Here is a 12,720-nt window from a genome sequence, read left to right as displayed (position 1 = left end):
AGAATTTTGGCAAGAACGACGAAACACTTGACCAGAAAATTATTTCAAATATTGCAAGATAATTAACAATTTCGTTTGCTTGAAATAGTAAAAGTTAATATTTGTTTTTCATTGCGACGAGGCATCGTGGTACTTGAAAACGATAATTGGTCCGATAAAATGTAAACAATTTACGGAAAAAGCTTCCTTTCGATAGCATTGCCACATTGTAGCGGGCAATTAAATTTAAAGACGTTAGATAAACTGTTAAACACTGTCGGATATGGACTTTACTTGTCACGTTTGCTCGAGCGTTTCCCTTCTGACGCGTTTCCGTCGCGAGGAAAACGGTCAGAAATTATATACCGCGTCGATATTCTGAATCGTTAATTTCCCCAGATGATCGTATATATTATATGTTTCAATGCGTACACGCTAATCGTCTTATCAGCACTAATAGGAAAAAAAAGGAATTATGTAGTTCGAATACTGGTTCTCGTATCACTTAAACGCTTATGAGAAACGCGAGGTCATCGCGCATTGCAACCGACCGAAGTGCAATGCTGCCTTCTAGGTGCGTCTACTATACTCTTAACACATCCGTTCCGTGACGCGAACGACATTTACGCGATGTAAACAAATTATTTCCGCGGTTAAAAATTTTCTCTCAAATTAGAAAGACATTGCAGACTCGATAATAAACGAACTCGACGATTAAATATTCCTAATAAAAATAGTTTTTAAATAAAGAAACATCTAAAAGTAAAAGAATCAAATAATAGTACGACATCGATTGCAATCAGGATCTTCAAACTCGTCTGACACTCTCGATTTCTATTTCTTTAAATTTCTGCAAGTATTCAAAGTAATGATAATTTTCCAAAGTTCTGATATGGCAATTTCTAATAGTATCTGCAAGAAACGTAAACACATTAGTAACACCTTCTGTATCGTAACGATATTCATGCGTGTTCACGCGTGCCTCGAAAAATATGTAAAAAATATTACACGTCACACTGTACGCGAAACTTTCAAAATTATCGAATGTGACTTCGAATAATTTAAAAGTTCGAGTGTAACTAACGATCGAACAGTTCAACAAAAGGTGTTGACGACTACGTTGATGGATGCTAGTACTCTAGGGTCAAGGACAAGCAACGTCGAAACAAATTCCAAAGTTCTACATAGTTAGATAGTTTTGCTTCTCATACCTCGTTGAATCTTCGACGGAAGGAGTCTGCAGACGAATACAAGGAATATCCTGTTTACAGGATTACGTTGCGCTCTCGTGTTCCCAGAATAAGCGTGCGCGTGTACGAGCGTGGCAAACGTCACGTTCCGGTCTCCTGTTTCGTGGCCTCGCGAAACGCTTAGAAGAAGGTCGATATTTCGTTTGCCAATGCGCGTTCGAACCGGATAGAAGCAGTTTGGAAAATAAAACGCGTCGACACCCTGTCCCGAGGACGTCGAACAAGGAACTGTTCTCCAGCCGCGCACGACTCTGTCCTATAATCAACCTCGAAACCTAGGTACCGCCTATTACAAGTTTCGCAGACCCCGCGAACAAAACACGTTCGCCCTCTTCACGCGAAACGTAAACAGGAGTAGGTGAACGATTTATGAAACTCGATCGACCCTTCTGTCTCTACTGGCTAGCTTTGTCACGCAAAACGGTTGTACACGACAGAAATAAATAAATTATAGAATAGGACAATCCTCGGGGAGCAAAGAGCTGTTACAGAGGACCGTGCTCCCTCGACCTTAATGGAGGAGTCGTTAAATATAAAATTCGGCTAGAAGAGAGTTGAACTGCGTCTCGGTTTAGTTATTGCACTGTCTTGGTCGGTCTTACGAACCGCCGTTAAATATATGCGCCGGCTTGGCTGCCTATAACGCGTTTCAGCGTGCTCGACACGCGCTCTCGATACCGTGTTTGCGTCGACTGCGTGATAGGAATTGGGTAAAACCTGTCCCCCAAGACAGCCGCGAAAGATCTTCCGACGATATTTCACCCGGAAAAGTTACAACAAACACAGTACCAAACAATTTCACCCCGCGTAGACGAAACCCGAGGTCATCCACGCCGCTGGTATTGCCAAATTTCGAACGAAAGTTAACATTTTTGTATTTTCATCGTACCCTCGCGAAACTGTTATGGACGAATAGGCGAGAATCTCCCGATTAAAATGAGTACAAACACGACCACGTTCGGCCTAACTAGCTAGCGTCGAGCTACGGTGCGCGAACGACGTGCGCAGAACACGTATAATTAAAAATAATCCGAACTACGTCGTGTTTGGACTCGTTTCGATCGGGCGAGACTCGTTGATCCGTTGATAATAGTTTCGCGACGATGCAACGAGGAATAAAGAAATTTTCGAAAAGATCGAGCCCAATTCCGATACATGTAAACGAGTTTACCGAGATCGGTAATTTATTCCTCCCACAGGAGGGCTTGGAAACAATACGACTAATTGACTCGAGGTTCCGTGAAAGGGTAACCTGTCCCGAGCGTGGCGGGTAGAAACGAGTTCTGACGTTGACAATGGTCTACGTACCGGGCGAGCACGCACGTCCACGATTCGTCTCGCGGAGCGAACCGCAAAACCAAACGAAGATGAAGAGAACCGGTAACGAAATGCACGATGAAGAAAACCGCAGCCCGAGAAGCTGTCGATGCCGGCGCACTCGTAACAACTTAATTAGCAGCCCCGCGCCGCGCATAACTTTCCTCAGCGCTACGCGTGTCTTCGAAGCACGTCCACGAACGCACCGAATCGAACGTTACCGAGAGTGGACGTATCTCTACCCACCCACACCCCCCGTGCCTCCCGTTCAGTCAGTCCAGAAAAACCAACCCCCTCCCCGATCAATTTTCTTTCACTCGTATCGCGATCATCGGCGCGCGAACCCCCCCAACCCCTCCCCTTGTCAACTGTATAAAATATTCTCAATCGTATCAACAATAGTCACATCGTACATCGTACAACGTTGTTACATTATTACAATAGTTTATAGTTAATCGTAATCAATATAATATTCACAGCATTTTATCAAAATCTCTTAAAAGCACCAACCGTGGCGGCTCAAATTTTCCCATTCGCCCTCTCGTAATCGTCTCGTTAATTCTTCTCGATAAAAATCCCGATCTTCTATCATCCGCTTCCGTAATTCATATCTTCTTTCTCTTGTTCTTTTTGTCCCCTTTGTTCACTCTCGCACCTCTCTATCACTCACGCTTTCTCTCTTTCACGCACTCGCACGCACACTCGCTCGCACACATATATATATATATATATACCTTCAATAATTTATCGATATATATATATACATGTATATATAATATATATATGTATATATAAGCTAAACGTTTCGTCTTAAAGCACTGATTAACCGAGGGAGCTCGTTTTAACGTGTCCCTCCCTCTGAACACGCGTTTACCAACCATCCTAACCAAAATCACAGGACTAACTAGAAACACCGCCGGCTTTTTGCCTCGTCGCTCAGTGGGATCGATTGACGCGAGGTATACACCCTTCGTGGAGACGAACGAAAGAACGACAGGAGTGACGAGGAACGACGAAAGGGAGAGATCGAGGGTTGAGGAACGATCGAGCGTCCCGCGAAAGCGACGTCGGTCGTTCGCGATGAGCAGGAGGCCGTAGTGGCTCCGTTCCGTCGAGAGAAGGACGCGTGAGATGATGAGAAGGAGAGACCGTGGCGGGAAAAGATTAAAGAAATGCGAGAAACAACGAGCGAACGAGAATGAGGCACTACTAGAACGGCTCGTGTCCGTGTTCCCGTTCCCGTTCCCGTTCCCGTCGTCCGACAGCGTTCTAGGTGTCGCGATGGCGACGTCGATTCCCCGACGGGGCTCCGTGCGGTCGATCATCCGCCTCTCCGGAGAATCCATCGTCGCGACGATCGATGGGTCAGCAACGGCGACGGCGTCGACGGGGCCGCGTCTACCGGACGCGGGGGAACAGAAACGTCGAAGGAGGTGTATTGTTCGGCGGTTGTTCCTCCGGCGGCGTTGAACGTGGCGGTTCTTCTTGCGCGGACCAAGGCGAACTCAATGATGCGGCGGTGGCGGCGGCGGGGCCTCTTCCTCGGAGGGATCCACGGGGCTCGGGGACAGGAACTTGCGCACATACTTCGGGTAATGTGTCTTTTCGTGGGCCTTCAGTATCGTCGACCTCGAGAAGGTCTTGCCGCACAACGTACACCGGAACGGACGTTCCCCGGTGTGCACCCGACAATGGTCCTTCATGTGGTGGCGCAACTTGAACGCCTTTCCACAGAACTCGCACTTGAAGGGTCTGTCGCCTGTGTGGGCCGGTAGGTGGGCTATCAGGGAGCCGACGTCCGGGAATGACTTGCCGCAGAACTTGCAGAGGACGACGCCCGAGGTCGGGTCCGAGTGGGCCGCGAGCTCGAGGTCCATCGGCTCGATCGTACCTGCTGTGGGGTAGTGGGCCTCCGGCGGCAGGTGCATACCGGGTTCGAGGCCCAGCTGAGCCTGCAGCTGCAGGTGGGCCGCCTGCTCACGGTACTTGAGCGTCTCGAGGCTGTGCGAGAGGATGTGCCGCGCCAGCTTGCTCTGGTGGAGGAACGAGGCACCGCAGTACATGCACGCAAACACCCGCTCATCCACACCCATCAACTCCTGCAACCAAACAAACAAGAACATCAACTTCTTGTCTTCCCTTTAGCTCGTCCTTACAACCCACAATAACGTTTCTCGCTCTCACTTTCATTCTCCCATTCTCTCACTCTCTCTCTCTCTCTCTCTCTCTCTCTCTCTCTCTCCCACGCTTGCTCACTTTTCTCTGTTCTACCATCTATCTATCTATCTATCTATTTATCTATCTATCTATCTTTCTATCTATTATTTTTCTTTTGTCCTTTTTGTTTCGTTTCTTTTTTTTTTTTTTTTTTGATTTTTTTATTCTTTGGTGCGTTTACTTTTGAAGTGATCGTTTCAAGCAGAAAGGAGATATTTCGTTCGCATACTCGTTTTCTCCGTGTCTTACGATACCGCGTATGCCGCGACACGTCTCGCCACTTCGCCGCGAGAAATCGCTCGTTTCGACACTACTCGACTCACAAGCGTACACAGGCACGCGTATATCGTTGTTTGTACACGCGTACGTATGCACGGGCCCGCGACGCGCCGGGCTTCAATCGACGCACGTAACCGCGCTGCTTGCTCGGAAAAAAGCGTCTCCTATTTCTTTTCTGCGTTCTCTCTGTTTCCATTGCCTCGCTTTGTTCTCGCACTCGTATCTGGCTACTGGTTTTCTCTCTTTCTAGGCGCCACTGTATGACTCGTCGATTAACGAAATAAATAAGTAAAAAAAAAAAAATATTAAAAAAAAAATTATTAACAAAGAAAGAACAGGCAAAGGCTCGTCGTCTCGAGACCACTACTTTCGTAAGAAGCGCGTCGTTTCGGTATGACCGGATGTTAACGCATGTACACGAGGTTCTCTCTTTCTTTCTTCCTCTGATTCATGAGCTCCTCTCCATTTTTGTGTTTTTTTTTTTTTGTTGTTGTTTTATTATTTTTATTTTTATTTTTGGTGGAAGAAGAAGTCCCTGGCCTGACGAGAAAGTGATATTCCTCTCGACGGCATGTAAGACGGTAGCACAAGAAGTTGACGCTCATTTTTGTTTGGCACGACGCGCACCCCCAGGTAAACATGTATGACAAGGAAATTGTCTGAGTGTGTGTGTCACCGTATATATACACACGTACGAGGCTCTTTATACGTGTCTATATATGTACGTATATATGTATCGGTCTGGATTAACGAGTGACACATGTACGGGCCCACGGCAACCCCCACAGCCTCGCTCAAGAACAACGAACAACAACCCACCCGCACCCTCGTCCCTCGTCCCTCCTCCCGTTGATTTTTAAAAAAATTTTTTTCTATTTTTCTTTTTCTTTTTCTTTTTTTAGTAATATATACGTATAATCGACTGCGGCCGACCGAGATCGCCGCGGTGCAAAAATTGATTCGCCGATAGCAAAAGGCATTGCAATCAACCAAAGAAAAAAACGACAAAATCGAAATACAAATATTACAAAAGTAACAAATGGTAATAATGAATGTCAATATAATCTGCAGTACGTATAACGATACATATATGTATATATATATATGTATGTCAATAATGAGTATATATATAAATATATATATGTATGTATGTGATGTATATTATACCAGTCATGTATAGAACAATATATATATATATATACACATATTGTGCGGGCATGTATACGCATGTATACACGCGCACATGTATATATACATATTTACGTATTTATATATATATATATATAAAAATGTAGTAAAAAACAACCATGGCCAAAAACGAAGGTCAACTTCTTGACAGTGAGCTAGCAAGACAGGCTGGCAGGATGGGATCAACGGGATTTCTGTTATTCGCCGGTTTTTCCAATCGATCGCTCGAACGGCCAGGGAAGAGAAAAAACTTGGAGGCGTCGTCACGGATCACGCATTTTCCGCGCGGTTCACCGCAGCCCCTCGAAGCACCAGGATGCGACCAGAAATCATGGAGGAGGAGTACGCCGGGGATTAACGGTCGCCGAGGAGCGTTTTAGACGAGCGAAGAAGGGATCGTTTGGACAGACTCGCGCGAATGATCTAGCGTTGGAGGTCGAGGATCGAGAGAAAGAGAGAAAGAGAGATAGAGAGAGAGAGAGAGCGAGGCTGGAGAGTCGCGCGAAAGATTTTGAACGGGTTACGGAAAGTGGGAGCAAAAGAAAGAGAGAGACAGAGACAGACAGATGAGAGGATGTATGCACCGAGCATGGAGAAGTGAATTAGTTCGGAAAAGAAGAGATAATACGTTCGTCAATAGTAGACGGCATGCACGATCGATCTCCGGGGCGCAGCGCGTCTCGACGAAGATCTGTATTTCCGCTGAAGCTAGAAACAAGCGGCTAGGTATCGAGTTTACGTACGGTCTCGGTCCTATCGCGTCGTTACGCGCGCGAAACGTCAACATCCGCTCGCGGAGACTTTAAAACACGGACTGAGAACCGCGGTGTCAAGGGTTACGCACTCTCGCGGGCACGTTCGTGAACGGTTCGCCCGCGAGCTTTTTGTTTCGCCAGGAATCGTCAACCGTGACGAAACGTTCCTCGAATCACACGGCAAGTCGAAAATCCCATTGCTTCAAGGGGAACGTGTTTCTCTCTGTCGTCGAACCTCCGATCACACACAACTCACGGCGAGGACAGCGATTTATTTGTTAATGACACGATCACTTTCAAATTAGCGGGGAGAGCAGCAAACAGCAAAGCACTTGGGCACGCATGCAATAGTCCCACATGCAAAGTGAACTCGAAATATAACGCATGCCTGTCTATCCATAAGCGCAGATAGATAGACAAGCAAAATAGACAGATATATAGATAATAGATATATATATGTATATATTTATATATATATAATAGATAGATAGATAAAATGGATCGTGTTATGTTCCTCCGAGGTATCGAAACCCGACTTTTTTTGTCACGGCTGCCCGTCGTTCGGTAAACGAGTAGCGCGCAAACGAACGATTTGTCGTAACCTCAGTACAACAAGATGCATCGAATATCCAACGAGTTTTGCAGGCGCTTGTTTTGCAAGAGCCGCATCAGCTCATCCGCAATCCGCGGTAATGCCGGCGTGTATATGCGATTGCAGATGAGTCGAGTGCGGGGGCATACTGGCGATAACCGTAATCGATATATAAATGCAGAGTAAAGAGAAAGTACGAGAATAAAAAGTAGTCAATAAATTGGAATGTATAGTGGTGGAAAGAGAGACACTCACCGGATCTGGCGGGAGTCTGTAGTCCGTGGATATTTCGCTGCTCGCGCTCCGATCCTCGGTCGACCTTTCCCAGTCCATCTCTTTTTTTAACGACTGCAAACGAACATCGGGCACACGTCAAAGTAATAATTGGATAGCCGTCGATGGTATCGGGAAAGTATGAACTTTCCTCGCAGATCGACGCACAGGAGTCATTAGCGCGAACGTTCTACCGAAACTTCAAATGCGATTAGCCTCCTAAATAATTCCAGCCAAAGTAAACAGTTGTCTCTAGTGCAACGTTCCCGATTTCAAGGAAACAAAACTTCGTTCCTTTTGTGTCGCGTTGACGAACGTTCAGGGATTTTAATAAAGCTGGCTGAATATTCAAATACTGAACATTTTGACTCTTTTTATCATTTTCATTAAAAGAATATTTGCAAGAATTGATAATCGATTCTGCGTCGAGTGTTCAGCACAACCCTTAATGAAAAAAATGGTCTACGCTTGGAGAAAGAATTAAATCATTGCAAAGGAACGCAGAGACGCGATAATTGTTTCGTAATTCAAACTCTCTGTAGTCTGTCCATTCAACCAAAAATACTATAAATATCCCAGGATGATAACAATGATGATACGTGCAATTAAAACTGAACGCTTTCTAGAGAGCATTGTGTTCTTCGGTAAAATGATTCTGGTCACCGAAGCTATAATTTTGGTTAAGAATTCGTGATAAGGGGCCTGACGTGACAGGAACGGTCAGACTATTAATCAGACTTTTCACTGCACAGTGGCCAGGCGGAGACGGGAACCATTCTCCTTAACTCGTGATATATTGCACGCTCGTTCTCTATAGCTTTGCGTGTTGACTATTTACATCTAGGACTTCTGTATATTTCTGTTAGTGAACGTGTAAACAAAGAATTAAACACTTATTACAAAAAAGAATTCGTGTTTTTCGTGACATAGTAATAGTAAAAGCCAAACAAGTCAAGATTTATTCGTACGTTCGAATACTTTTGTGACGTCCGAAAACTGTATGTTTACACTAAATTCCCTGTAAATTCTGCAAGTGGAGTTCCCCTAAAACCGGACGGCGCCTAGTACCGGACAATAGCGATATTTTTAACAACGTTGACTGCCAGACCAAACTTCTGAAATTGTCTACGAAAACGATACTCTTTTCTGGATAATTGGAAACTAGCATATCCGTAATTTGTCGTAGAACTTATTTTTACAGCCTCGTTAAAATTTAAGTGTCAAGAAAAAGAGAAACTGGAACAAGAGCAAGAAGATGTGAAAGTAAATAAATAAATTATTGACTAAGGAGAAAGAGAACAAAAAATTCGGGAAATAACTATCACAATAATACTATTTGATTTCTAATGTTGTTGAAGCCATACAATATTATATTTTTTTAATGATTTTAAAAAACCTTAACTGCCCGGTACAAGGGGAACTCCCCTATGTGTTTGTAATTTTACGTATACATTCTCGAGACTCCTATGTGACTTTACTTGCAATTTTACTTTGAGAACTTAAACCTAACGAGTGCATTCTATTTGTTACCGATGTAAATTGAAAGCGTTCGAATGCTTTCGTGAATTACTGTACGTAGCGTGACTAAGAAGGTAGTTTAGTTCCCTAGCCATCGAGTCGTCTATGGTGCCAGAAGCGATATAAAAGAAGAAAGGGTACTCACAAGTGGAACTTGCTGGACAGGAGGTAACCCCGACGGACCCGCTAGAGGTTCTGTACTGTGCGGGGACGGAAGCCGGCTCTGCGGTAAGTTCAAAGGTAACACACCGGGCGTACCGCCGGTATTGTTACTCAAACTCATATCCGACGGTCCGCTGTGCACCGAGATCGGACTGAGGGAACCCCTCGTTTCCTCTAGGCTCGCAGCATCTTCGGAGTCCCTCCTGGGTCGATCGAGGGCCAAGGGTCCTGGACAAGGGCTACCGGGTCCGGTGGGCGATGGCGGACAGTCCGTCATGTCTACCGCCTCGGTGGTCTCGCTGGTGGGTGGTTGGACTACGATTTGTTGGGGTTGCTCGCATTCTTTCACCCCTCCCGATGGCACCCCCGTGCCACCGGATGTATTTCCTTCCCTGTCTCTCTCTTTATTGCTCGCTTCCTTTATGCTTTCGCGTTCTCGGTGATGCTCTCGCGACGTTTCGCGCTGTATACCCTCGGATGCGCTCGTGTGTTGTTGTTGTTGTTGTTGTTGCTGTTGTTGTTGTTGCTGCTGCTGCTGCGGTTGCTGTTGTTGTTGCTGCTGCTGCTGCTGCTGTTGTTGTTGCGGTGGCTGTTGCTGTTCGTCCCTCGACGCTACCGCCGCGTTGATGTTCGTCATGTCCGCTAGACCCTTCACCTTAAGGCTCTCCGCAGTCTTGAGGAGGGCCGATAGCTGGCAGTACTCGACGTTTACCTCGCCTTTGTACATGAAGTCGACGAGTGTACGTAGCTCGGCGAAACGTACGTCCTTTAGGATGACTATGGGGTGGCGATTCGGGTGGTCGAGGAACAGGGCCTGGAAGTAGCTGGAGCACGCGGAGAGGACTACCTTGTGGGCACGTATCGAAGGTCCCTCCGTGCACGCCAATGTCACGTCCACCAGCGACTCCGACTCCAGCAGTTGACTGAACACACCCAGCAAGTTGCTCTGATGATTGTTCCACCTCAGGCAGTAATGCTCACTTCCCATGTCTGAACTGCACCCCGCAACCCTGCTGCAGAAGAAACATTTGTACCGGTTCGCGTTATTCTTCGCTCTTGTCATTCGTGTCAAATGTGTGTTTTTTTTTTTTTTCATCGTCGTGTAGGTTTTTTTTTACGCCACTCTTGTTGCCGAGACTGCTCACTGCTTCGCCGTTGAGGTTCTCGGGATCGGTGCGACGCCCGTGAGTTTTAATTTTTTTTTGGTTCGTCCGATACACGTCGGTGAGAGGTTGGAGGCGCTTGTTAATGGGAAGATCGGAGGAGAAGCGAATTAGGCGAACGGCGAAGGTTCTGACGGTGTGTACCCAATGTTATGGTCATTGAATCGACCAGCGTCGAAGAGTTCTGTGCAGAGTATCTGTGTTTCAGATACTGCAGCGACAGAAGTCTTAAAGGTTTTGTAAATTATAGTATTATTATCATATTATATTATAATAATTTGCTTTGTAATTTTCATCAAATTTAAATAGTGATTTCAAAGCTTTCCTGCAAAGCGATATTTTCTCGAAGGTATGTACTTACTATACACACCTCTCGTTCCGTAATAACAGAAGTAATTTCGCAAAAAAAAAGAAGCAACGATTTAACTGTATATTTTCGAACGTGAGAATTCCGTAGTACCTTTTGGTTTAATGCCTTAACGCATTAGCGTGAGAAATCGCGTGTCTACGCATGGCGGTCGAACATAAATCTAATATTGTTCGATTCCCCAGCTACCCGCGAAGTTGCATCAAAATCTGAATGCGACGCATCATGGAATTCCCTCGTCAAAACGGCGATAAAAAATATCGTAGTCATCGTGAGCATCCATCATTACTTTCGGTCGGAGTTAAGGATTATTAGAGTGAATCTCTTATTTAAATATTTATTTAAGCCAGCTATTTATTATATTATTATGTTATTTACGGCTTAAAATACGTCGTGATTTCTTAAATTTTGCATTTTTAACTTAATGAAAATTTCATGCAGTTTTGATTCGAGATGAATACAACGGGCTTATAACTCCGATGTTTATGAGTCTTTCAACTGATAAAAAATTGTTATACATATTCCAGTAGTGTGATAAAATACTCTGAAAATTTGAAAATAATTGCTACGCTGCTTTCTTTGCAATAAATTCTCGAACACTCGCGACGACACTTCTCGCGTTCGCCAGCAGAGGGCTACGCTCAACCTGTACTTCTCTCGCAAGTGCTCGACCAATTAAATGCTCTGGACCTCTTCCTACAACAGCACGCCGCCACAGACTAATGGACAAAATCGACTATTTCTGGTTTGGGATTAAAATTTCATTTCCATGTATCGTCCCCATGATTTATTATTCAAATACGAATTTTCCCAACCCTGTCCTCCCGTGTCGGCCCAGAGTAATCCCGGTGCCATTACGCAACGACGCGCCTAATCGCGTATAGGCTCGTCGGCGCGCATAAATTACCGCCTCGCAGCGTTTTCCAGCGTGGGTTGTCTCCCGCATGAACGCGAACAGCGCGAAAAAGAACACGGAACTGCGGATGTCTAAATTGGAATTCCTTGTCCGCCGGTGGAAAACCGTACGTTCGGACCCTTGGCCGGCGCTATCACAATTTCCTCCGCCATAAATCAGCGTCCGCGGAAGCGCGAAGCGGCGCGGCGGCGCTCGCCCCGAGACTCGCGATTTATTCGATGCGGTGCATCGCGAGTTTCTTAAGCCTCGGCCGCGGCGGTCATCGTTTAATTCCGGGCCACGGAACACGCGTACGGAAGATGCACGACCGATAGTAGTCGGCTGACGATATCGTCGCTTATCTTTACTCGTATTTATTGCCCGCGTCCGATGCGTGAATGGCGCGCGCACGCACGTGTCGCGACCATCGGGGTTGTTGCATTATGGTTTTCGAGGCTGGGGAATCATCTGGAAGTCCTCTCGATAAGAGAATCGCGAAACAATGGAATCTTCAATATTTCAAGTTCCAGTAACTCCTTTCAATTACATTGCTACATTTCTTTTATAATTATTACAAAAATGATTGACGCAATATAAAATTAACTGTGTTTTTTTTATGATTAACCTTGACATTTAGTACGACTAGAATTACTTTAAAATTGAAAATTGAGGTTTTAAATTTGCTAGTATGCTTTCATTTTTGGAATATAATTACTAATTTGTACTAATTTGTGCGAGAGTGTACTTCCATAAATTGGTAGGGAC

At 45.4% G+C, this 12,720-nt stretch overlaps 1 protein-coding gene across 2 annotated transcripts in view; it reads right to left on the bottom strand.

Moving 5' to 3' along the window:
• The window catches only part of LOC122402926 (protein bric-a-brac 1-like), a 98,127-nt gene that overhangs the window by 43,076 nt on the left and 42,331 nt on the right, over window positions 1-12,720 (bottom strand). Inside the window, exons 2-4 of one of the 2 annotated variants that reach the window (XM_043406253.1) lie at window positions 9,514-10,543; window positions 7,833-7,925; window positions 3,277-4,645 (exon numbers count right to left, since the gene is read on the bottom strand). In XM_043406253.1, coding sequence (XP_043262188.1) covers window positions 4,052-4,645; window positions 7,833-7,925; window positions 9,514-10,518 — 1,692 coding nt within the window. In that variant the 5' untranslated portion in view covers window positions 10,519-10,543 and the 3' untranslated portion in view covers window positions 3,277-4,051. Of the gene's footprint in view, window positions 1-3,276; window positions 4,646-7,832; window positions 7,926-9,513; window positions 10,544-12,720 lie in introns of those variants that run through there. The other variant, XM_043406162.1, reaches the window with a different exon arrangement.

Source organism: Colletes gigas, unplaced genomic scaffold (genome assembly GCF_013123115.1).
Source record: "Colletes gigas isolate AHSC1104 unplaced genomic scaffold, ASM1312311v1 Colletes_gigas_Sc00001, whole genome shotgun sequence".
Lineage (NCBI taxonomy): Eukaryota > Metazoa > Arthropoda > Insecta > Hymenoptera > Colletidae > Colletes > Colletes gigas.
Note: the sequence above shows the minus strand (reverse complement) of the source record. Positions and strands in the feature narration are given on the sequence as shown.